The sequence below is a fragment of the Amphiura filiformis genome, chromosome 1 (assembly GCF_039555335.1).
Source record: "Amphiura filiformis chromosome 1, Afil_fr2py, whole genome shotgun sequence".
NCBI classification, from domain to species: domain Eukaryota; kingdom Metazoa; phylum Echinodermata; class Ophiuroidea; order Amphilepidida; family Amphiuridae; genus Amphiura; species Amphiura filiformis.
In genome coordinates, this window is record NC_092628.1 from 41,598,133 (window position 1) to 41,622,947 (window position 24,815).

Genomic DNA, 24,815 nt, shown 5'->3' on the forward strand with positions numbered 1-24,815 from the left:
CAGGTGCTTCTTTATCAAGAATTTGTTCCTCCTCTCTCTGGTATGATTCATTTGGAATCTGTCTCTCTCCCTCGGCGTCCTCTTCCTGTTCAATAATCATTTGATCAGAATCAACGTTCCTGCTTTCTGCATTTTGAGCAGCTTCTTCTCCGTTAGATTTTATGTCATTTCCATTAGATTCAGCATCATTGTTATTGTCATGCAAGTCTTGCTCGTCATCTTTAAATTCACCCTGTGTCTTATTACCATCACCCTGTATATTCATTTCATCACTTTTCCCTACTTCCGCATTCATGCTTTCTCCTTCGTTACATTGCTTCTCAACTGACTGCATTACAGCGTCATCACCTTTTTTTCCGCTCCCAATCTCTGCATCATCATTTTCGTTCACCTGCATATCAGTAAAAACATTTCTTTGGTCTTTAGCATCACCTTCATTCACACCTTTCTCACTATCTGCTTCAGTCATTTTCTGATCAACATTTTCAACATCACTATGCTTCACATTGCCTTCCACCTGTGAGTCCGTCTCGGTACTCAATGCTGTGTCTCCCTCTGTTCTATAATCTATGTCTGTATTCGTATCTTCTCTGCTGACCCCATCAACTGTTGCATCAGATTCACTGTTTGATGTTTGGCTTCTGGTTCCTTTCTTCCGGGCTTTTCCTGTCAGGTGGGTATGCTTAACTGGTGATACGCAGCAGGTACAACTCTTCTTTGTCCTGTTCCGTGCTCGGAGTGCTGGAGAGGAAAGAAAAAAAGAAAGAACAGGACCAATTAATACATGTACATAGTTTATCATCTCAACAATTATTGTCATCAGTGCAGTGGTATTTACATTGTATACATGTACACATTTAACCTTGTTCATTTTAAATCACAAAGCAATAATTGTTACCGGTATATGTTTAGATGGTAGACAATCGAGGGGGATATATCAGGTATACTGGGATGTGGCGCTCTATTATGGGCATAGGCGTAGATCCCGGGGGGATGGGGGGATTTATCCCCCCATATATTTTCCCAGGGGGGATGATCCATACAGTCATCCCCCCCATGTTGAATTAACCCCATATTTGCCCATTTTAGCCCAAAAGTGCACATTTCCGCGTGCATTTATTCTATTTTTACACCATATTTCATCAGTTTAGCTTCAAAATAATTTTAAAAAATTGTGCGCTTCACACGCAATTGTACCATAAACTTACTGTCGCCAAAAGGTGCTGGATTGACTATACATGTACTTGAAGAATTTTTTTCCAACTCCATCCCCCCCCAATGTCAAAATGAAATCTACAGTTACTTTTGTGGCCAAAAATCCCTAAACATGGGACCCAATTTCTCAAGTGAACCCAATGACTATTTCTTTTAAAATCACTAGACCCATTTTTTTTTTCACATCTTTTATGTTAATGATGTTTAGGGATCAAAACATCAAAGTATTCACATGAACAATTTATTTAACAATTGAAACTGAGACAAAATAAACTACAGTACCCTAAAATTTATTCTCGGATTTAAGGTTTGAAATTGGGGGTACTCAAAATTATGCGGTGACAAAAAGAATTGGGAGTTCAAAACCAGACTTTCTTTATACCTACTTTTTGCTGTTTTTGCAACACATTAGTATACCAATTTTTCACACAAAAAAACCCAGAAGCATCCTGGGCACTTTTTAAGGGCATTTTTGTCCAATTGCACCCAATTGGGCACATTGGTCTCCACTGAAAACCCACCCATACATGTAGATACCAAGATCTCTGAAAAGGTACCACAGAACTGTGGCACATCCCTGTACAGCTTCAACCTCCACCTCACCTCTAATATGACAAAATACATGTACCACCTACATGTAACTACTGTATGTATTTACAACAAAACAATAATCACATTCCCAGAACTGGTAAACTCATACATGTGTTTTCCACATGTCAATGCATCACTGGTCACTCAGTACAACAGTATGGTCAGCATAGTCCGACGAGTAGGAGCTAACTCTGATCGCTCAAGAAAGATTAACCACAAAAATCCACTAACCGCCCCTCTTGGCGGCGCGGTCACTGGACTTTCGTGATTCGTCTTTCTTGCGCCATGTGAGATAGTGATCATAGTGTGAAATGTGTATAGTCTGACAACTTAGAAAAAAAAGGTCCTACATGTACTTGTCTGACTAGGTCAGCAAGGTCAGCCATGATTTTACTATGTATGGATGTAACATGTGGGCATTGTTTTAATTTGTAGGCCTATGAAATTGATCTCATTTGTTTCATGTTAGGAAAATATTAAATAAATTATTCTAGTTGTAGTTATTACTACAACTAGAGAAGAGATTTTACAGTATTCATTCTAAGTCATTGTGGGTGGGCGCTTATTTTTTTACCTGGTTAATCTAATTTTTTAAGGGTTGTTTTAGATGAATTTACGTATGTTATAAAAGGGTCCCGAGACGTTCTAGTAGCATTTCTAATGTACATTAAAATGTATTACAAGTTTACCAAGTCCTCCGGCTATTTCACTGTATCGACGTCTATCTGTCACTTCAACATTAATGGTACCCTTTAGCAAACTGAAATACACTGGGTGGGTGCTTATTGGGGTATGGGCGCTTATTGGAACGAATACTGTATTTGTTGAGTTTTAATAGTTGACTATTAAAAAGCTGTGTCATTTTGCAGCATATAAAAAGTGAGAATGTGAGAATTTGATCAGTTCGGTAAGCTAAAAGTATGACTTTTTTATAAGCATGTTGAGCCACATGATGGATGCTGTACTCTTTGTTGTCCTATGACTCATCATGAAGCGGACATCTTGAAATCTGTTGCTATTCCTTACTCATGAACAGTGAAGATGTACAATTGACGTCCAGTTTGTGACATTATGCAAGTTGATTATGCGCCCTAGCAGAAATTTGATACACTTTTGATATAAAATGTATCAAATGAAATGATAAGAAAATGGAGAACGCTCATTTGTACAGAAAGCTCATAAACAGTAACACAAAACTTCTAATGAATCATTCAACATATTTTGTGTCTCATCAAGTCCTTAAAATGGAAAAGTTTTGAATTTGCCTCATTTCGGTTATATGCACCTGGCCAATAAAAATGCATGCTGTTAAATTCTTTTATGTTACTTATAATTACAAAATCTGCCCTTGTTACACTCAGGAAATTATTTGTGTAACTTAATAATTTGTTTTGAGATGAAAAAACTGAACTATAAATCACTTTTTTAGATTTTGCCGGCAAATTTGCCAAGCGGTATTAAAAACCGCGGTTAAAACCATGGTTTTTTCCACCTGCAGCAAAAACCTGCAAACCCCTGATCACACAAGCCAATTTATCAAATGTGTATCAAATGAGCATTCTAATTCTTTTCCTGTATCAAAAGCGTATAGCACACACCAAAAATGTATCGAACAAAATGTATCAACAATTTCTCAAAAGTGTATCACTCAAATAAGCATTCCAATTCTTATCCTATATTCGGTATCAAAAGTGTATCAAATAGCCTCAAAAGTGTTTGAAATTGTAAGCCATGTATAACATGTAGGCCTATGTACAATGTATATTACACCTGACTGTGAATTATTTTGCGAGTGTACAAAGTATTATCACCTGTCTGGGTGTTTGAAAATATATGTTTCGATGGTCTATGATGTAACACATTTTAGCGAATTCATTCAGTTTATATTCAAAATGAAGTGCTTGAAGGCATGTGTAGTAACAGAGCATGCATTAACCCTAACCGTACTAAACAACACAAAACCACAGTTCAAACAGCATAGGCACGAGCAGGTATCCGATGTGATGCGATTGCATCATCATGCGAACAGATGGTCGCGGAAAGCTTGGCCGGGCAAGCTACAATGTACACCCTTGAGGCAAGGTAGGCCCGTGCATGTGTCTGCCACCCGAGAGGTCGGTGATTCAAAACCGAACCCGAGAAAAGTTTTCTCTTCTTCTTCCTTCCTCCTTTCCTTCCCCCTCGCCAAAAAGCAGCGAGGGTGTTACCGTACGTTAAAGGTTTAAATCTGTTTTGTGTGTTGGCGTTTTGTGTGCTGATGCAGTGGCTTTGAAAGATTTAATATATGGGGGGGGGCTGATAAAACCAAATTTTGTTTTAAATGACCATACCTGTTCTGGAGGAATCAGAAAATTTGGCAAAAAATAGGTCAAAAACAGCAATTTTCCAGCATCTACATGTACATGTATGCGAGCCACCACACCCAAATTATAGGCGGGAGGTGGGCCCTGTTAGCCCCTCCCCCAGTTCTAAAGCCTATGCCCCTGGTACACATTTCTCAAGCAGGCTCTTACACATGACTTCCTTTTGATCACAATACTCGCAAATCTAAAAAGGGGCATCGTTGAAGGGCAACAAATTTGTGAAATCACTAAGAAAGGGGACCAGGATCTATAGGGAGCTTTGTTACGTTCTGTAAATACGTATGAATGCTTTTGTTCAGTTCCCAACCAGGAAGAGGGGTCTTGATGCACAATGTACGTACATGTACCTGTAGGCATTTAAATGATTGCAAATAAAACCCACGAAGCCATGATACTTTCTGTATTGTGTTCAGTAGGGAGAATATGAATGCATGGCCATGGCACAGAGGCCATATGGAAACTACATTATCAGCATGATTTACAATTCACACCCTACTGAGAAATGGTTCTCATTGCAAGCTGTACAAACACTTGGGTCTTGGCAACCAGGCACACTCTGGACAGGGTCTGTGTTGCAACATCTTGAACAGACTGTACATGAAAATATGGTACATGTCCATTGAAAGAGCCAATTAGCACACTAGTAAAAGTACAATATTTCTTTTTCACATTGGGGAATGGGAGGTTGGTGTAAAATCTGTGCAGCAGAGTCAATGGAGCATATTCCGCTCTGGCACACTGTGTTTTCTAGAACAAATTAATGTACATAATCTACGTATGCTACATGTATCGGTAAAATATGACGTAACATTGAAATGGTATAAATGAATGCAATGCGCACGAAAACTTGCCATAACTCTAAAATTGTCAAATATGAGCATAAAAATTTAATTAGTAATCCATATATTATCATTGTTTACATTGTATTTTACATATATATGACTGTGGTTCATTTCCCTAACATTTACAATGCTTCTCAAGTCTCAAAATGTAGTTGCAACGCATCTAAAATCCATTCCACTAAATATTTATTTACGATTAGGCCCTTCACAATTAATTCTTAGTTTCCTGTTTCCCGCCCGCGTCAAAAGCAGAGAATTGCAAAATATTTAATTATTTTATTTTAATTTTGGATTTTCTCTTTTAAAATAACTTTTAATAACTTCCATTTGCTACTTTCTGACTTTGATCATATCAACTATAATGATGAATAAACAAAGAACATAACTGTACCATTACTTATGTATAAAATCAAACATACAGTGTAGTTGTAAAATGATTAAATGTATGTTCCTAGTCAAAACGGGTTGATGTAGGTTGCGACTACTTGTTTTAAAATAAAGAAAATAATAGATAATTAATAATTAAAAGTCACCTCATCCCTTGTTTCAACCATGAAACAGGAAACTAAGCATCAATTGTAAAGGGCCTTAGTACCCTTCTTATAGAGGCCCTTCATTACAAATACATGATAGTAAAAAGGAGTTACAAAGGGTTAAAACTACATTTGTAAAAGTTTACAGAGAAATACTCCCCAACTTTCTAATGTACACTTGTTCAAGTGCCCTAATACTCTAGTGCACTCCTTTATGCTATTAACCCTATCACTTAACCCTGCTTTTTGATATCGGAAGTTAAAGAAGATACGAAAAAGGAGAGAAGATGAACAAAGAAGTCACTTGGCACCCCCGGGATTTGAACCTTTGACCCCCGGCACCCCCCGCATGCCAACCACACGATCACGGACCGGTAGCTACACAGGTTATCGCTGCCCGGGGCGGCAATTCCGTGAGCATATAACACTTAGGGTGCTTGCGTCATCGCAGACCCTGGTATTCACGCATGCGCTTAATTTTTCATCATGGTTTTTTGTGGTATTTTTGGGTGTTAGGGTTAAATTCAAGGGTAAGCAGCTAACCATTTATACAAATAGAGCAGACATGTATGCTGGACATTCATTTTCAATGTCTGTGATATTTGTTTTCAAAGCTTTGTTTGCATGGATGGAAAATTTCCATCAACTTTCTGAAACAAAATAAGCACCCCCCTTGAAATGACCATTCTTAGTGACCAGGTGAGTGAAGTGCAGGTGCATAGCTCAAGTTTTGGGTACAGTGGCAAAGATAGAGAATGGGTTCTTGATTTCTGATACATGTATGCAGGCAAGATAGAGTTGCATGGACCCCCAAACAAACAAATTTTAAAAAGAGGCGATGCAGAAAATTGTCATTCATTTTGCTAAAAAAAACAAAACAATGAAAAGCAGTCACTATTCTTAGATTTTGGGAACTTATTTTTGAATTGCCTCTTCTCTAAAATGCAGGTAGGCACAACTAAACCAAACTTGGGCTCTTCTTTCACTCAGTTTCCCCCACCCCCATCAGATAATCACATGCTTTTGGGGACATTAGCCATTTTGCTGTGGGATTTTCTAAATTTTCAAATCCATTGGGGGGTCATGTGCTAGGAATTGTTGCTGGTACATGTAGGCAATGGATGAAGGAGGGAATGCATGTGAACATCAGAAACTTTGCTCACAATTTTGCCCCCCCCCTTATCAGGCCCAGACTAGTGACCCCCAATCACGTTATGTTACTCCAAATTAATTACAACCTTCAAACAAACTTAAACATTTCCAGAGATTCAATTTCTGTATAGGTTGCTCTACAAATTAAAAGCGGACCTTATGGTAGATTGGGGTAGGGGTGGTGCATCACACCCCTTGCCTACACCCTGGGGGGAAACTCAACTTTACAAGTGACGGGTATGTGCCTACGAGCGTTCCGAAGTAGGGGTCTATTGGTTTACATTGTTTTAAAAAAGGGGGGGTTGAGTACAAAATGAAAAAGGGGGTCATTAGGTATAATGAAAAAAGGGGGTCATTGGGTATAAAATGTCAAAAAATGGGTCATCAGGTAGAAAAATTTTTGAAAAAAAATTGAGCAAGATTCTATTTCTTGTCCCAAATTTGCTGAAATAACAAAATTTGAAAGCATTATTTTGTGGAATTTTGAATTTGGTAATACAATTTTAGAAAAAAAGGGGGGGGGGGTCATTGGGTAGCCAGACCTACGAAAAAAAGATGATCAGGGCGTATGAGTGACTTTAAAAAAAAAGGTGGTCACCAGGTATATTCGACTTTTAAAATGGGCCCCTCCTCACCCCGCGTCTACAATGTACACCCCCTGGAAGGCTGCTTTAAAAATAATTCATTTCTTGTCCACCTCCCTCCTCATTTTCCAGTGCAATGTGGGTTCCTTTTTTTTCCTTTTCAAGAATAAGGTTTTAATGCATAAATCTTCTAATGTTGATGCAAAAGTTTATTATGGAAATTACACAAATCATTGAATTTTATTGATGCTATAGGGGGTGTTAACTCTCAAAAAGGTCTCCTCGTTTTCCACAAATATATCAAAAAAGGATTTTGTATTGAAAAATATAAAAAAATATTACTTTTTAAAAACTTTGGGATGGGAAACAAATTTAATTTATAAGCAGCCTAGAACATAATGTCCCATTAGGCCTAAAATAAATTGTTTGATTGGTGTAATCTGACCTAACCAAAAATTAGGCCCGACCCCCGACTTTTTAATCTTTTTTTTTTGCAAAATAAATAAATAAATAAATAAAAAGGAGGGAAGGCCTTTATCAAACGCAATTTACAGCTTTAAAACTTGCATTGGTAACCTTTTTTCATAAAGAATGTCCCTGAATATACTAAAAAAATGTTTAAAAAAAATCCCTACCTAAATTTTTTTTACGGCTTACTTGATATTTAGAATAAAATTAAACACAAAATCAAAACATTAACTTTACTAACTTTAAATTTGCTCCCCGATAGCTTCATATTTGAGGCTCTAAATCTAGTAGAAATTGATGAAGCAGGACACCGTAACGGGCTGTGCAGTAATTATGAGCCCTGGCAAAAACCTTTGGCGAGCCAAAGGGGGGCAAGCAATTTTTGGCAAGCCAAGAGGGGGGAAAGCAATTTTTGGCATATATTCATGGGGCACCTTTTAAATAAAATGCTCTTAAAAGGCTTGAAACGATACAGTATTTACGGAAACGCTAAATACAAATTTTCCTGATCGCAAAGGGTAAAGATTTTTTGGCAGGCCGAGGGGTGGGGGTGGTGCCAAGCGATTTTTAGCAGGCAGAGTGGGGGCCAGGGCTCATAATTTACATGTACCGTATTTCGTCAAATAGTCGCCCCCCTCAAATAAATGCCCCCACCACTTTTTTCAACCAAGATGTTTCAAAATGCCGATATTTCCATGCTATCTTGTGTAGTAAGCTTACCAAGTTACGCACATAGTCCATAATAGCGTCAATAATTGGCGAAAATCTGGATCAGAAACCCGGAAGTGAGCCAGAAGTCAGTGTTTCTAGTTCATAGTTCGTCATTTTAGCGTGTGTTTTTAGTTTACCTACAAATGATTTTTTACGGGAATTATCGTTCTAAAAATAAACGCCCCCCCCCCTTGGGAAAATGTAACGCCCCCGTGACGAAATACGGTATACATGTACATGTATTGCACATCAGCCCTAAAACTTCTCAAAAGCAATGGAAGTTCGGAAGTGACAGTGCCAGTAAATCATCTGTGCTAGAAATCGCTTGCCCCCCCTTTTGGATTCATCGAAGTAATCATCGGAACATTTTAACAAGCGTCGTAAAAAATGACGCTTTGCCAACTTTAGTTTAATTGAAAAACAATAGCAAAGGAATTGTGTGCAAAATCAAAGCTAGAGTTCTGGAGTAACACAATCTAAATCTGAGGCTGTACAATTGTTTGCCGGGATTGTTTGTAACAAGGGTTAACTTCTTATAAAACAATAATATTAATATTAGTATGCCTACATCATCAATAACATTATAATTTGAAAAATAGGTGATCATATTCATTCAAGTCTTGAAAATTTATGCACTTTGATATCCCACTGCTGACACCAAAACCCCAAAATCACATCTTAACAAGATCCTGGTAAAAAAGTTTTGTTATCAGTACTTACTTTGACATTCGATCGTGCAAGTGTTTAATAGTAAACATAATATTTGTTATGATTGTGAAATCTCACTTGCTCAAAACCAGATCATACCATTCTACCACCACGTGCGGATTTAGACTGTAAAGCTATTGCTGTACAACAACCCCTTGTACTTTATAGTACAATAAAATACTTACGGTCAGGATTTATGACCTTGGCTTTATACCAGCCTTTCTTGTACATCACTTGCACTGTCATCCCAGTCGTCAATTCGCCCCGATTTCGGATTCTTCCTCGTCTTACATGTTCCTCTACACCGATCCATTTTGATGGCTGTTGCCACGCGATTGTAACTATCGGTACGGTAGACATGATGATGTTACTTTAGCGCGAAACTGTTGTGACAAAGATGTCTAAATCTGAGAGGCATTGCTTCTTGTGTGTGATCGTTCGAACGCTGCCTGATTAGTCATGCGTGTGAAATGGAGGCAGCGAGCGTTCCTTTTCAGAATGTGCATGCATATACACGGCTCATAACTCAAGCACGTACAGTGAATAACCACAGCGTGTGGGTGACTTACTTGTTCACTATGTTAATGCATAAACCCTACCACTACATATCAATAGCAGCTGTCAAAGTAAAGTGTGCGACAGGTTGACATAAACAAGTTGCCAGATTGTACTCCAGCTAAATGCACCCACTTGCTTTTACTTCCAATGCGTATTCTGAAAGGAGACATGAGAAGATGAGGTGATAAATCATCAACCAGGAGACAAACTTTTTTTGAGCGCCCCCCATATGCATCGCACTTGCAGTACTACTCCTCAAATATGGAGGGGAGGGGGGGGGGTGGGTCATGCTAATTTATTTCACCAAAAAATAGGGGGTGATCATAAAATTAAATATTGGCCAAAATGCAAGTTTCACAGACCGTTCACAAACACTTGTGCCAGGGGGCCTGATGCAGTGGCGTGCACATGCCCCCCAGACCCAATTGATTTGAACATTTTTTTAATCCCATAGGAAAATTGCCAAAAACTGTTTGTGCCCCCAATCAGACCCGGTTCCCCTAATCATGGTCGGTGCCCCCCCATGTGATGCCCACGCTCGCCACTGGCCTGTGATGCACAAAGAAAAGTTCACTTTTTTTTAGAGAGCCCCCCTTTTGGACCTTAAGTTATTTTCAGCCCCCCTCCCCCCTTTGGCCATGAAAAATGAACATCCAAACCATAGAAAATAGTGTAAACTTACAGATCAGAGAAATACAAAATTTCAGGGCCCAGTTTTGCATCAGCATTCAGCCTCCTGCCCCCCTTACAAGTGTTTGTGAACGATCCCTCAGAGGTTCCAAATATATGGCGTTTAATTTTAAACCAGCCATGGGCTGTGGGGATTTTTTTTCAGATCAATAAAAGGGGGATAGATTTTTGGCATTTTATAATGCTCTAAAAGGCAATCAAACCACTGAGATATCATCAGTACCAGGGGTAGTGTTTTAAGGGGTCTGGAGTCCCGGACTCCTTGATTTGGCAGGTCCCTGTGATTTGGACCCCAACACTGGAGCCTGCTTTTGGGATCGGAAGTCAAAGAAGATCCGAAAAAGTCAAGGAGAAGAAGAATTTTTGACTTGGCACCCCCGGGATTCGAACCTTTGACCCCTCGCATGCCAAGCACACGATCACGGACCGGTAACACCGGCGTGTCCAGGATCTTTTCCTGCGGGGGGCTCAGCCCCTTTTTCAGATTTATGTGGGGGGCTTGATGGCTATAATCGCCCAAAAACGGCTGATTTTACATGATTTTTAACAAAGTGCGGGGGGCTTCAGCACCCAAAGCCCCCCCCCCCCTGGACACGCCACTGGGTAACTACACGGGTTATTGCTGCCCGGCCAGCTATTCCGTGCGCATATAACACTTGGGGTGATTGCGTCATCGCAGACCCTGGGATTCATGCATGCGCAGATTTTTTCATCGTAAGATTTTTGGGTGTTAGGGTTAATTTTGTGCGTCTGTGTAGAATTCCCTAGAATTGGATGCATGGACCCCTTTATTTGCCAATTTGGACCCCTTAACTCGGTAGGTCACCGCTAACCCTGATCAGTACAGCACAAATCGGCCCGGGTTCTCTGTCTCCCTACGCTCGCATATCAGGCAGTTGCATATAGACAAAGGGGGAGGCAGGGGTAAAGGGGGAAGTTGCCCCCCTCGAAGGATTTTTAATACTGCCCTGATAAAGTGTCTGATGCCTTTACACTTTTTAGCCCATTGTTGTGACATGTTACCCCTCTTGAAATTCACCATTCACCACCCCTCCAGCCCGCCAAAAAATCTTTGGCCCCCTTTACACATGCCAAATTTTTTGGATCCCAATTTGCAAACCTTAAATCTGAGACCAATACCGGTATTATGGTCTCAGCCTTAAATGGTGTAGATATATGTTGCGAGAGCAGCAAGTAGGAAAATTTCTGTACTGTTTTCCTAAGCCTTTTATTTAAATTAAAAGGCGCCCAGGAATGTATGCCAAAAATCGCTTGCCAACCCCCTCTCGGCTGGCCAAAATTGGTTTCCCCCTTTACGCTCGTCAAAATTTCTCCCCCCCCAATTTTACCTCCCACAGCTCATAATTATTGCACAGCCTCTAATATAAAAACAAGCCATATCACAATATTATGCTCCCCCCTTACCTGGGCCCCAGGTATTACATTTCAAATGGTGCCAAAATTGATTACACCTCCCCAACCCCTTTCCCCCAACCCCTGTTTGGCTTGTCAAAAAATTCTTTCAGGCTGCCAAAACTGTTTCCCCCCCCTTGCCCCAACCCTTTTGGGCTTGTCAAAAAGCCCCCCCCCGGGCCCCCCCCAATAGTTCCCTCCTGGGACTCATATAATTTTGCAAATATTAAACAGCCCCTAATATATTTTGCGCTGTACATCGAAGCAGACTACATGCGCCAGTATTGTGCGTAAAATGCTCTAACTGGCAATACCATGTTGTAACCCACATGGCCGTTCCGAGTCTGGCCGCAGGAGGTTGAATTCATTATCGGTAATTTTGCTAGTCTACGGTGGTTATCAGTACTATCAACATACTCACTGCATGTTTTTAAAATAAACGCTAGAGCTGTAAAACGTGGGGGACGCATTCACCCGAGAATTGCACACAAAGCACTATGCACCAAAACATTTATAAGTAATGCACTGCACAAAGACAGGTGTATATGAATTAGGAAGTTGGTAATTGTTTGCACGATAAATAAGTACATTAGAGGTCACCTATTGTTGACAGAATAGTCTAATAGTGTGTGACCATCAAACCATAGACCATGGAAGAAAGAGATGAGAAGGAACCACAACGACTTCGATCGGCCAAGTTTTAATCCGCATATCTATTGACGCATGAAAAGAAAAGCTATCAATGGTACTTACTTTCATGTATGATCCATTTACCGCGATCGATGCTTGGCGAAATAATTACTGGAAAAAAACTATAACAAACCCATCCAAGAACAAACAAACGCTACCCAGAAGTAAGATTATGGAATTTCACTGACGCTCTGAACTTGAATAGTAGCTTTGTTTTGGGCTCTACAGTCAAACTGTTTTCTTGATCGTGTTATGTAGAAAATGTCTTTAAAACATCGAAAAGGTCATCAAAATCGGCCGTTTTTTGCTGAGTTTCATCTTTAGCAAATAAGGTAAGATTTTGGTGACTTTTTCGATGTAAAATAGATGCAAAATATTCTTAAATAATGTACAATGTTCCGGTTGAGTCCGGTACATGAAACCTGTTTAATTTAATAGTTTATATGTGTATAATCGTAACTAGCTAACTCGTTTCAGTGCCAAAGACTGCCAACTCTGAGAAAAAAGTCATCAAAGTTCGGGAAAATTGGGCGAAATGGAAGAAAAGATGTAGGCCATCAATGACCGATGATCACGTCACCAGAGAAAATCCTATAGAGTGCTTGCACGGAAGGTAATTAGTTCAAATCATCCTTCAGACACGCTCCAGAAGACATGCAAATACATGGAGTACAATACCAATCACCTATTTAACGCGGGGTATTGATCAAAGTAAATCCTCATGAATAACAATGTCAATTAAATGTCGGTAAAGGGAGTGTACAAAGTGAATGCGTTCGTTGTGGTTCCTTCTTATCTCTTTCTTCCATGCATAGACCAAGGTTGATGCAAAAACTTTTGGTATGGTGGTGATTGGTGAGATTTTATTTATTAAAATTATTTGGTGTCTGGGTGAATATGCCGAGGTGAAAGGCTATGCTCAGTTTGGGGTCTGGGGTGATGGTGGTAGAATTCATTATGCAGATGCAGGCATGAGAATTTTCAGGCTTTTGCATGAATTCAGGTTATTTTATTGTCCAAATTCTGTATATTTTTTCCAGTTTGTTTTGGGCCATTAAAAGGGCATTTCGTGATCCACAGCATCATCCCCCCACTTTTCTCCAAAAAAGGTTTTTTTTCGTGGATATCTACTGGCAAATGTCATAAAAAGAGGATGCTAGGATAACGAAATACTCCTTTAAAGGAGGATTTCGTGAACCTAGCATCAGAACTTGAAATGCAAATGATGGCGAGAAATTTTAATTAACAATTAAAAGGGTCCAGGGTACATGCAGCCCATGCAGACCCTGGAGTCCTGACTGCGAAGGCCCTATAACCAGGGTCTGCCCCAAATGCAGTGGCGTACCGTGGCCGCCCCAACCCCGGGGGGCTGAAGAAGAAACAATTTTGCCGCCCTTCCTTAACAGCCCGAAAAGGTTGACCCAATTTTTTTCTCGGTCGTTTGAAAAAGTGAACAGCAAAAAAAAAAAAAAAAAAAAATTTTAGGCGCTAGCGCCCTAAAAGTAACCATTTTTAAATTTTTTATGCTTTTTCAATTTTTATCGCCTTTTTTATTGCTAATTGTTTTCCTTTCGTTTTTGCCGGCCCTTCTTCTTCCGCCGCCCTTCGTTTTTGCCGCCTTACTTTGACAACGGGGCTGGTGCCCCAAAGCCCCCCCAAAATACGCGCCTGAAATGCCCTCTCAGTCTCTGGTTATGCTGCAGCCTGCAGTTTTATATTAGGGCTATTGTTATTCCATTCTAGGATGTATGATTTGCTAAATTAAAGAACTGACTGTAAATTTTGCATCAAAAAAATCAGGTATAAATGAAAATCTCATCTGAAAAGGGGTGAAATCTGTTACTTCCAAACTATTTCAGTGCATTTTTACTAGTTTTGAGCTGCCCCAAATGCCCCCTCTCTGTATGCTGCAGCTTGCATTTTTATAGTAGGGCTATTGTTATTCCATTCTAGGATGTATGATTTGCTTCTCCATAATAAAGAACTGACTGTAAATTTTGTATCAAAAAAATCAGGTATAAATGAATTAATTAAAAAAATCTCTCCTGAAAAGGGGTGACTTCTGTTACTTCCAAACTATTTCAGCGCATTTTTACTAGTTTTGAGATTCAAAGAAGGTTCCCTAAAGAAAATGTGGCTGGAACTTGCAAGTCAAACTTATTAGATGAGGACAAGTTTGGACTTGACTGTTTCCCCTCCTCCTCAGCCTTGTCTGGAGAAGAATGATGTTTATACTATGATAATACAGATTGACTGATTCCGAGTGTCAAGTTATACTGATTTGTCAAGTTTTATTTAAAACTGTCTTAGTGCTCCTAATGATTTCTATCTGTTCTGTTTTCTTTGTGCAATAGCTATTTGAGGGACACAACAATTTTATAAAACATTTTTAAAAAGTTCATGTGTGTAAGTAAGGGTGGAAATGTGCAAAATGACTGACCTATTTCAGCCTGTCTGTGTACATTGTATGCGTGTATAAATAAAATTGCCAATATGAAGATGCTCATTTGAAAATCCCTCCTTGAAAATTTACAATTATCAATGTGAAGTTGGTGCAATGATGATAAATAACTGTTATTTTCTTTTTTTTTCATATTTTTGCTACAGTTCACCTCAGTTTCAGCAGCCGGTATATATTGACATAGACAACTACCCTGAATGGTTTGCAACTCTTCTGGCCAACAGTACACACCCTGAGCCAGACAGCATTTCTACTGCACCAGGTACAGTTCTTGCCCTTCGTCCTGCCAAACACTACTTTTCTCTCTACCATCCATTATACAGTATCTCGTCATCAAATAGTCAAAATCAATTAGATGCTGGTTTTATTGGACTGGATAGCTCTAGTGATGAGAGTGATGATGAAATAAATGAGGTGCGGAGAGTGGATCCATTAAATGGGTTACGAATGTGGCTGGATAGGCTAGTCGATGGAAGTTTGAAAAGATTAAGCGTGGGTAGCTGGCCATACCTATAGCATACAGGAACTTCAACATGGGAGAGATTACTCAAATATTGTCTAGATCAAGGCTTTGATGTCCTTTTACTTGTGTCCACTTGCCTTTTTTAATTGTGGATCCTGCAAATTAGAATTTAATGTAAAGTTATCATTTCTTGTGAAAGGTATAAGATAAATTTGTTGAAAATACCTTTTCAAGCTGCGGAATTTACAGGTCCAATATTAAAAGCAAACTATTCAGAATTTTCACGATACCTAATAAATTATCAACCAATTTGTGAAAATGTAAATGTTTCACATTGTCTGATGCGATTTCTTCCTACAGGATTTTGTCTAATAAGACATTAATACCGTAAACGTTCGCCTAATGGCGCACCTGGGCTCTTTTGCATTGGGGTAAATTTCATGTGCAAATAGAGAGCTCCCTCCTCTGAAATCCCAACAAGAATTAAGGTTTTGTGCCCTTATTTGATGGTAGGGATTTTACAGGAGGGCACTTTTAGGTTGTGCCTAAAATTCCACTGTCAAGGGAGCACATGGCGCCATTAGGTGAACGTTTACGGTATATCGGGGGGAAATATAACTGGAAAGTTATTCATTCCATTTCTCAAATATGTTGCCTGTTTAAGCAATTATTGCAAGCCTTGCTTTTTAGTCAATCTTTTAGAAATCAACCCCAAGATATAAATGATGCATAGAAAATAATTTATAGCATTAAATGCAATGTATGTTAAGTTTATACTCAGTAACTTAATGTGGTTGGCAATCCACATTCACATAAAAATAAATATATCCATTGGACAATTTCAACATACCCTGACATTTTGAAATTTATGGTTGTCCTACTTCCCCTACTAGGCCTACTACACATGATATTCATATATTATCATCGTAATATTAAATGTAGACATACATGTATATTGAATACGCATTCACATACCCCAACTCATACAGACACCCGATACAGACAGGTAAACGAGGACCTCATTATGAATCTAACTTAATCCCATCTAACCGAAGACACGCACATCCGATTTCAATCACTATACTGTGGACCTAATCCGAAACACATGATCCATACTATCCAACTGCGTCCCTACCTATACCCCTCAAGCGTGGACCTGTAGCATACTAATATTTACTTTTATTTATTTTGTGTCCACGATTATCTTGTGCACTTCCTGTGTGTGTCCTCATTTGTATGTGCACCCCAACGCACATGCAGCCCCCACACACACACCCCTATACATTCCTATCAAATGTGGACATTAGATAAACCCCATACACTAATGACATAACTTTCACTATCTGACCGGGGACACACCTGCTCAAACTCATGGTCAAACTATCGTGAACCGGGTACTTTTCAAATAGCCACCTGGGTACATACTTATATATTATAATATAGCATCAAATGCATTTTTAGGCTATCAGTAATCTACAATTCAAAACCGAATTAAAAAGGTTCGTTTGCATTCGACGTCAGGGCAAAGTCGCGATGTGATTGGTTGCTGACCTGTACAGTACGGCATTTTTAGTCTAGTTGACAGGACGTCATACGCAAACTAGTCTTTTTAATTCAGTCTTACAGGTGTAAAAGAGGAAGTATGCTTCCCCCATTACAGGTTTGTCCTCGTTTGATAGATAAGAATCTGGTGTGTCCCCACTAATTGGTACCGTAAACAAATCATGCACACATTCAAATACATGCACACAGCACTTAGATAAAATAACAGAAAAAAACATGGTTTCATGAATCATAATAATTAAGTATGCACTTTGAGATTGTGAGAGGGTACTTTTGAATTTTTATTTAATGGTCATTGTTGCCATGAGACAGCCAAACATAAACCAATGTCCATTTCCTTGACCCCTACAATAACATACAGCAACAACCTAAGAGATTTTGTGAAGCTATGTTAAACATACAAGCCCTAAGGTTTTATATCAGAGAAATTATATCAAGTTTGATGTTGTGCATGCTGAGCCGGTTTGAAAAGTTAAACCCACTCCTTTAATATTTCATGCTTGATTCTTATGTCTTTTGCATAGTTGTATTTATAATTTATGTGCTTTTAGTTGATACAATATGTTTCCTTGGTAACCAGGCAAAATACAAATGTTATTAAACAGTCAAAAAATATATAAATTTAAGGTTGTTTTAAGTTGACACATTAAAATTATGTTATTATAATTCAACTTAATAAACATTTTCATCCAGTTTCTAATGGCAAAATCAAGGCAAAGTCATTCCAGAGTCCAGATACATTTGTAAACTTGGACAATATGACAGAGTGTATAATTTTTGTAAACTGAATCTTGCCACCTTTTTTTGTTTGTATTTTGTTCATAGTTAAGCATTACACAGGTGCACACCCCGGGGTGCACATGTAAAATGGTACTCAATAATATGGAAAACTGGAAATATTCATGATTAAATAAGTTTGGTGCCCAGTGCCACTGCAGTATGCAATCTAAATGGTGCAATAAATGTATTGATATATAAACAATTTGAAAATGTAACGTAATGTAACATGTAACCGTCACACTGGTTGTGAATATCTTGGAATGAAATTGATGTAATAAGGTGATGGAGAACAGCATTAATACAGAGCAGGAACAAATTTCTCGTAACAATATCCCAAGTTGTAAATCTTGAGGTGTGTATACATGGTATAGCTTATCAGTGTTATCACTCCCCATGTATTGCATGGCTGACTTATTATACTCCATTCACATGACCAAGACCACTCATCAGCAGATGCCATATCATATGAACAGAGGGCTTTTGCGCTATCGGCAGGGAAAGAAGAAATAAAAAAGGAGAGAAGATGAACGAATAAGTCACTTGGTACCCTCGGGATTTGGCCCTTAGACCCCTTGCGTGACAAGCAGACAATCACAGGCCTGTAGCCACGAGGGGTTCGCTGACCCGGCCAGCAATCCTGTGTGTATGACTTAGGGTTCCTGTTAAAGATTATCTTGGAATATTGTTATGAGAATTTGGCCCCTGGCCTGTACAAGTAGAAACAACATTAATGGTAACCAGTAAGTCTAATAAGATAAATTAATATAAATAACAACTTTCTACTTCATCAACATGTCAATAAAAGTGTAGACATGTTTTCTTCATGTGTAGTTATGATTTATCTTCTTGAAATTTGTCACCACCGGTGCAATATGCTATATTCTTTTTGTGTATTATAATGTGACTGTGTGGTAAAGTGTAAAATATTAATACTTAACTTGAAAGTTTGCACTTTATTTATGTTCAGTTTGCACTTTATTTATGTTCAGTTTGCACTTTATGTTTGACAATCTAAAATCAATTACTAACCAATTTTAAGCACAATAGCTAGGTGCCACTACAAGTTTTGAACCGTAAATTCTCAAACCCAGTGTTTGCTGAGGAGAAGATATTCACTCATTATTCAAGTTGGCATAAATGATGCTGTGTAACTGTTTTAACTGATTATAGTGATACGTCCACCAGTTCCACTTGAGTGAGAAGGATGCTTGGGTTTCACCCTATAGACATTGTGTGTGTTTATGCTGCAAAACCCATCTCGCTCAAGTGGAACTGGTGGGTGTATCAAGTAACCTGCCTGCAAATGTAAGGGTCGGAAGGTATGCAAGTACTAGATTCAATGCTTCATCATAGGTCATACTATAAACCCATTATCATACCACTAAAAAACACATTTATGAACACTGCTTAAGTTTGTTCGGCTTATATAAGGCGTTAAAAATAAGACTCATAACACTGTGTATTGATATAGAATGGCATGCACGCAGTTGGGCACAATGCTTAAATGCTAGCTGTGCATTGCGTAATGCATGACTGCCGCACGCTTTTGAGAATTTAAGCGAGCGTGAGTTAGGACTTTATTGATGTGCGCAGTAACAAAAGCCTAATAATTTCCGTCTTATACATGTAAGCCGAACAAACTTGAACCGCATACATTTTCATATCTAGTCAGTGAGTGCATTCTTATGCTTTATATCTAGTCAGTGAGAGTATTAAGTAGGAACTGGTGGGTGTATCAAGTAACCTGCAAATAAAGGCCAGATGCGTAAAATGCACACAAGAGGTACAATCTCAATTTTTGTAATGTTTTTCCTTTTTGCAACAATTAGTACTTAATTATTCCGATACTTAAAATGACTTAGTGGTATGATAAATTCGTTATAGGGTTCAGCATCGGTTAAGTACAGGAAATTATTGTGCGCTCAGTGTCATACTGGGTTCAGCTTCACCCATTATGACACTTCCAAGCACAATAATTGTCCGTACCATACCTCCGCTTCACCTAATAACTAGTAATATTTCTCAGCTTTCACATTCCATGCACAGCAATATTTGTGCAATCAAAATATTTCATAATTCACTCTTCATCCAACATGTAATGCAAACTGCACTGATTCTTGTTAGTCAGGATTTCAAGTGACATGATGCTTATAATTAGCATGGAATAGATTGAGTGTTTGATCAAGATTACAATGTATGACACAATGTAGTACAGTATTTGAACTGATGTTTAGTACTCAAAATAAACTGGACAAGACACATGATTGTAAAAGCTTTCCTAATTTCCAGTTCACTTTTATAAAATAGTAATGTAGCTAGTATACTATCTTGGGTGTAATTTTTTATGACTAGGGATTAAAAGGTAACAGTAAAATACTATAGTAATCAGAATGTTTGAAACTGAAATTTGCAACTCATATGTGACATGTTATGACAAATTCAACACTAACTTGTCGTTGTATTTTACACACAGAGTCAAATATAAGAGAGCTAATCATATGAAATGGTGCCAATTACACACCTTCATATGCCCAGGCCTTGTATTGAAAATTGCTGGCGAGTGACAAATCACTCTCCTCAAAACTTGCCAGGTGAGCTGTAGGCGAGTGATTTTAATCACTTGTATTATTATTACACCGAATGTAGGCGACTAAGACGAGTGATAAAAAGCTCTCCTCAGCGTCATTTTAGGCGAGTGATGGCAAGTGATCACTCTCACTTGCCTCAAAAGACAAGGCCTGTATGCCACTACTTTTGGTAAAATCCAATGTCCAGTTCTGGTTAATTTTAACAAAAAATGTCAAACTCTTTCTCACTTTATTATGCTATGGATGTTTGTTTACAAATGTATGTATGTTTTGTTTGTCACACTATTGTATGTGTATCTTTGATATATTTATTCTGCTGTGTGAAGATGTAATAAAATTTGCTATTGTTATTAAAATTGACTGTCTTTTTTATATAATTCGCTGTCGTAGTGCACGTTAGTAACCATTGGCTACTGCTCCAAGCCTGGGCTCATACACCTGTTCAATTTTGATATGCCATAGGCTTTGTGTTGTGATCATTTCGATCAGTGGTTCGTAACAAAGAAAGCGTGATCCAGTTGGCCTAGCAACGGTCATATTGTAACGTGCACTACGACAGCGAATTACTTGGATGTTATTTGTTGAAGACATATCTTGACAAATCAGTGATGGACAAATCAGTGATGAGCAATATAATTTGAAGACTATCCTTTGGTTCACCTCAAGTTCAGTTGTGGCGTATGCCTATTCCGATATACAGCAAATCGCACTGTTCGCACACAGACCATACGGAACTAGCGTTGGACCAACATAACCAATTATGCCATATAACAACACAACTGATGACATGTTGCTCATGTTATGGGCATCTACACTTTCATCAAAATGATTGACTCATATAGTTGCTGCAAGTTATCCAAAAGTTTTGCATTCCAAATACAGTAAAAAAATTATGTTGCTTCACAAAGTAGCATGTCAATTTTCAATTTACTAAAAACCTGAAGGATATCAATCATTTTGATAGAGTTTGCATATATTCATACACAAGATATGCATCAGGCCAATTCCACGCCAAAAGTGCCTTTTGTAACGTCCGTAACAAAATTTTGGAACATTATTTCTCAAAATAGGAGCATTTATTTCAAATTTGCTAACCATGCTTCCATAGATAAATGTCAGACCTACTTCAAGATAGTAAAGAAAAAAAATCTGAGGAAGTACCTTGACAGTTTTTTTTCATTGTGAAAAACGTTACGGACGTTACATTTGAGATAAAATGTAACGTCCGTAACACTAAATCAACAGTGTAGGACGATACAGGAGTATTAATTTCAAACTTGCTTTTCATGTTTACATAGAATGGAGTCAGGGCTTGCTCAATATAGTTAACAGAAAAAATAAAACATGGAACTGAATGGAGATTTAAGGATATGTACCATCTGTCAAAATGGCAGGCACTTTCGCGTAACGTCCGTAACGCTCGTTTCTAATTTCTGTAGCTAATTAACTAAGAAAGCCAAAACAAAATTGCTTTATTATATTGAACATTAGAGTGTGTACTAGTAGCATACTAAGAAATAAAGTGTTATCCTAACAGCAAACATGTGTGCTATTCACTTAAAATTTGCAAGTTGCATGTATCTGTAACGTCCGTAACGGTGGAATTGGCCATCACTTAAAAGTTTGAAAACAGGAAAGAATTCTAACTTGAAACTTGTGTCGGTCACTTCGACATACATGCCAGGCATTGCACATCAATTCTTTGCAATTTGAACCAAAATCCAGTCATTTTTCTTGCACTAATTTCTATACTGATATTGATCCCAGCTGTCCAGAAGGTTCGCCTTGTTGGTATATCCCAAAACCCTTTGTTATTTAATCCTAACCATGTCACACTGATGCGAACATCATCACTGTTCTAAGTGATTATGTTCGCTGACGATGTTCGTTATGTTCGCATCGGCGTGGCATATTTAAGGTTAAATCATTTTTACAAAAATATTCAATTTATAGCTGCTGATTTCACACTCAATTCTAGTTGTGCCTTCCATTCTCATCTGGAAAAGCCATTCATACCATTTCTGAACAAATGAAACACTGCTTCAAAAAGACATAACAACACAACACAAATGGAATTTAGAAGTAAGAAATATATTAAATATTTTGCAATGAAGTGAACATTTTTGTTCTTTTAGACTTGTGAACATTTTAAAGGAGAATCGTCCAATCACCACCCCCACTTTCTCCCATCGCCATTGGCATTTGGGTACCAGTGGAAAAATGAAATCTGGATGTGAAAGAAGGGCTGAAAAAATATTTTGCTGGACTCTGAAGGACAAACTTTTTGGCCAGTTATCAATTGAGCATTCTATATTACCTTCAAATGCAACCTTTTTTACTTCTTTATCCAACAAGATTTAAAAGTAGCATTAAAAAGCTACTGGTAGGGAGTTGTTAGGGCTAATATCATTCAGTTAAGGATAAACCATGTGTCATGATTGGACATAATTCTCCTGTAAATCATTCTAAATGTTAACCACCATTTACCTCGTTACTGAACTTATTCATTACAGTAACACGATATATAACAAATTTGAAAGACTAAAGTATGGATGTAATTAAATTACCCAAAAAGAAAGTAAATTCACAAAACTATATAAATAATACAATATACATGTAATGAAACCAAAATCAAATGCGCTTTGCCAATTTTGAACTGTTTCCTTTGTTTTTAAAATTGCGATTCTAAGTTTCCTTACATTGACCTAAACTCAATTTTAAGGAATATATTCGCGCCTTGTTATTTTCCTGGTAGCAGCTTGCATTTTTGGAGTGCGAAAAGTGCAAAAATAAATGTAGCGAACAAATAAATGTAATGAACATTTCCACTTTTACAATGTACAGTACACTCAAAACTATATCAGGACCTGTCCAATATTTTAATCGGTAATGGACAATGGTATATAGCAACTGATAGCAAAGTATAATAATATTTATGCCTAGATGTGCATAATACCAAATCAATGTAATATAAACATAATAATATGATTTAAACACCCTACCAAACTGAACATGAATTTTCACAAGAATTAAGTATTACCGGTAATTTTGTTGGATTGATTTGTTCTGATTGATCTATTCCACATATGCTGATATGTGCTCACAGCTTCGCATCCAAGCTCAAAATGAACTATCAAAAGTTCATAGTACCACATTCGATACAAATTTGGATAACTTGGTAAACATTTTGAAGCTTTGAGCATAGGCCTTGCATAGTTCACCTATTGTTGGAGTGAATGTATGCCATGTACATCTAAAGAATTGAGCTACATTTAGTATCAAACTTTTAAAATCTCAGTCTTATTTTGCATCCAATTCAACGAAGTTCATAATGAGAAGTTTACATCAAACATGAAGTTCAGTATCTGAAGAATGAAGAAAATGTAGGACCTATATTATAACGTCTACTACCCCGGTACCCAATAATATTCATAATAACTTGAATAACACTCTGTTACACAATGATTTTTCACTTCACAGTCACACTCTTTTAAAAACCTCCCCATTCAAACAAATTGAAAGTTGTTGCTCTTTTATGACACCAGTAGTTGCTGCTAAAATGTACCTTGTCACTCATCAGGTTTTTTATTTTTATATTTTTTTAATCTACATCCAGTCGCTATGCGATCAAGCAAAATGAGTCGGGAATATTGATTTTGAGATATAGCCAATAATAGTATTCAACTTCCTTTGTATTTTCTTGTTCTGAGCAACACTAAAATGGCCATATCTCTGGAACCGTACAAAATTATGATGGGGTTTTCAGCAAAATAAAGCTCTGAAAATGGCCCATGTAATAAAATTGAAAACTGAATTTTGACTTTGATCAACAGACTCATTTTGCTTGATCGCATCAGCTGGCAGTAACTTGAATACCAGCGTCTACATTCCAAGAAAGCTGCACACACATAAATTTGATTATAAGTTACAAGTAACTTTGACCACAACTGATCTGTGATGCATGCAGGAAACATTATCACAAAAGCTACTGGAGTTTGGTCATACTGTGACTTGTAATTCACCTTTTCGGTAAATCCCATAAGCCTTTGCGAGTACACCTGAGAGCTCGTCATTTGACGTCACAACGCTTTGCAATGCGCAGTAACGATGGTCGATAAACGATGTGCGCATCGGCGCAGATCTGCGTGACGTCAAATGACGAGGTCTCAGGTGTGCTCGCAAAGGCTTATGGGATTTACCGAAAAGGTGAATTGCTAACTGCAAGCATGAAGTTACAAATCTTCAGGTGCAATCTAACATGATGAGATTTTATCATACTAACTTTACATCCGTTATTTTGGTAATCTGAATGCAATCTTTGACCTGAGAACCAAATATCTTGTCACATATATCCTTCTATAAAATAGCACACAGATTAACAAATTTAATTGAATTTTGAAATGAAATATAATTTTAAATAAAATACTGAAAAACAAGGAAAT

At 38.0% G+C, this 24,815-nt stretch overlaps 1 protein-coding gene across 1 annotated transcript in view; it reads left to right on the forward strand.

The window, feature by feature from the left end:
* The window catches only part of LOC140147203 (dnaJ homolog subfamily C member 16-like), a 66,967-nt gene extending 50,284 nt beyond the window's left edge, over positions 1 to 16,683 (forward strand). The window contains exon 15 of the mRNA XM_072168987.1: positions 15,126 to 16,683. Within this exon, the coding sequence (XP_072025088.1) occupies positions 15,126 to 15,495 (370 nt within the window). The 3' untranslated portion in view covers positions 15,496 to 16,683. The remainder of the gene's footprint in view (positions 1 to 15,125) is intronic.
* The last annotated feature ends 8,132 nt before the right edge of the window (positions 16,684 to 24,815 follow it).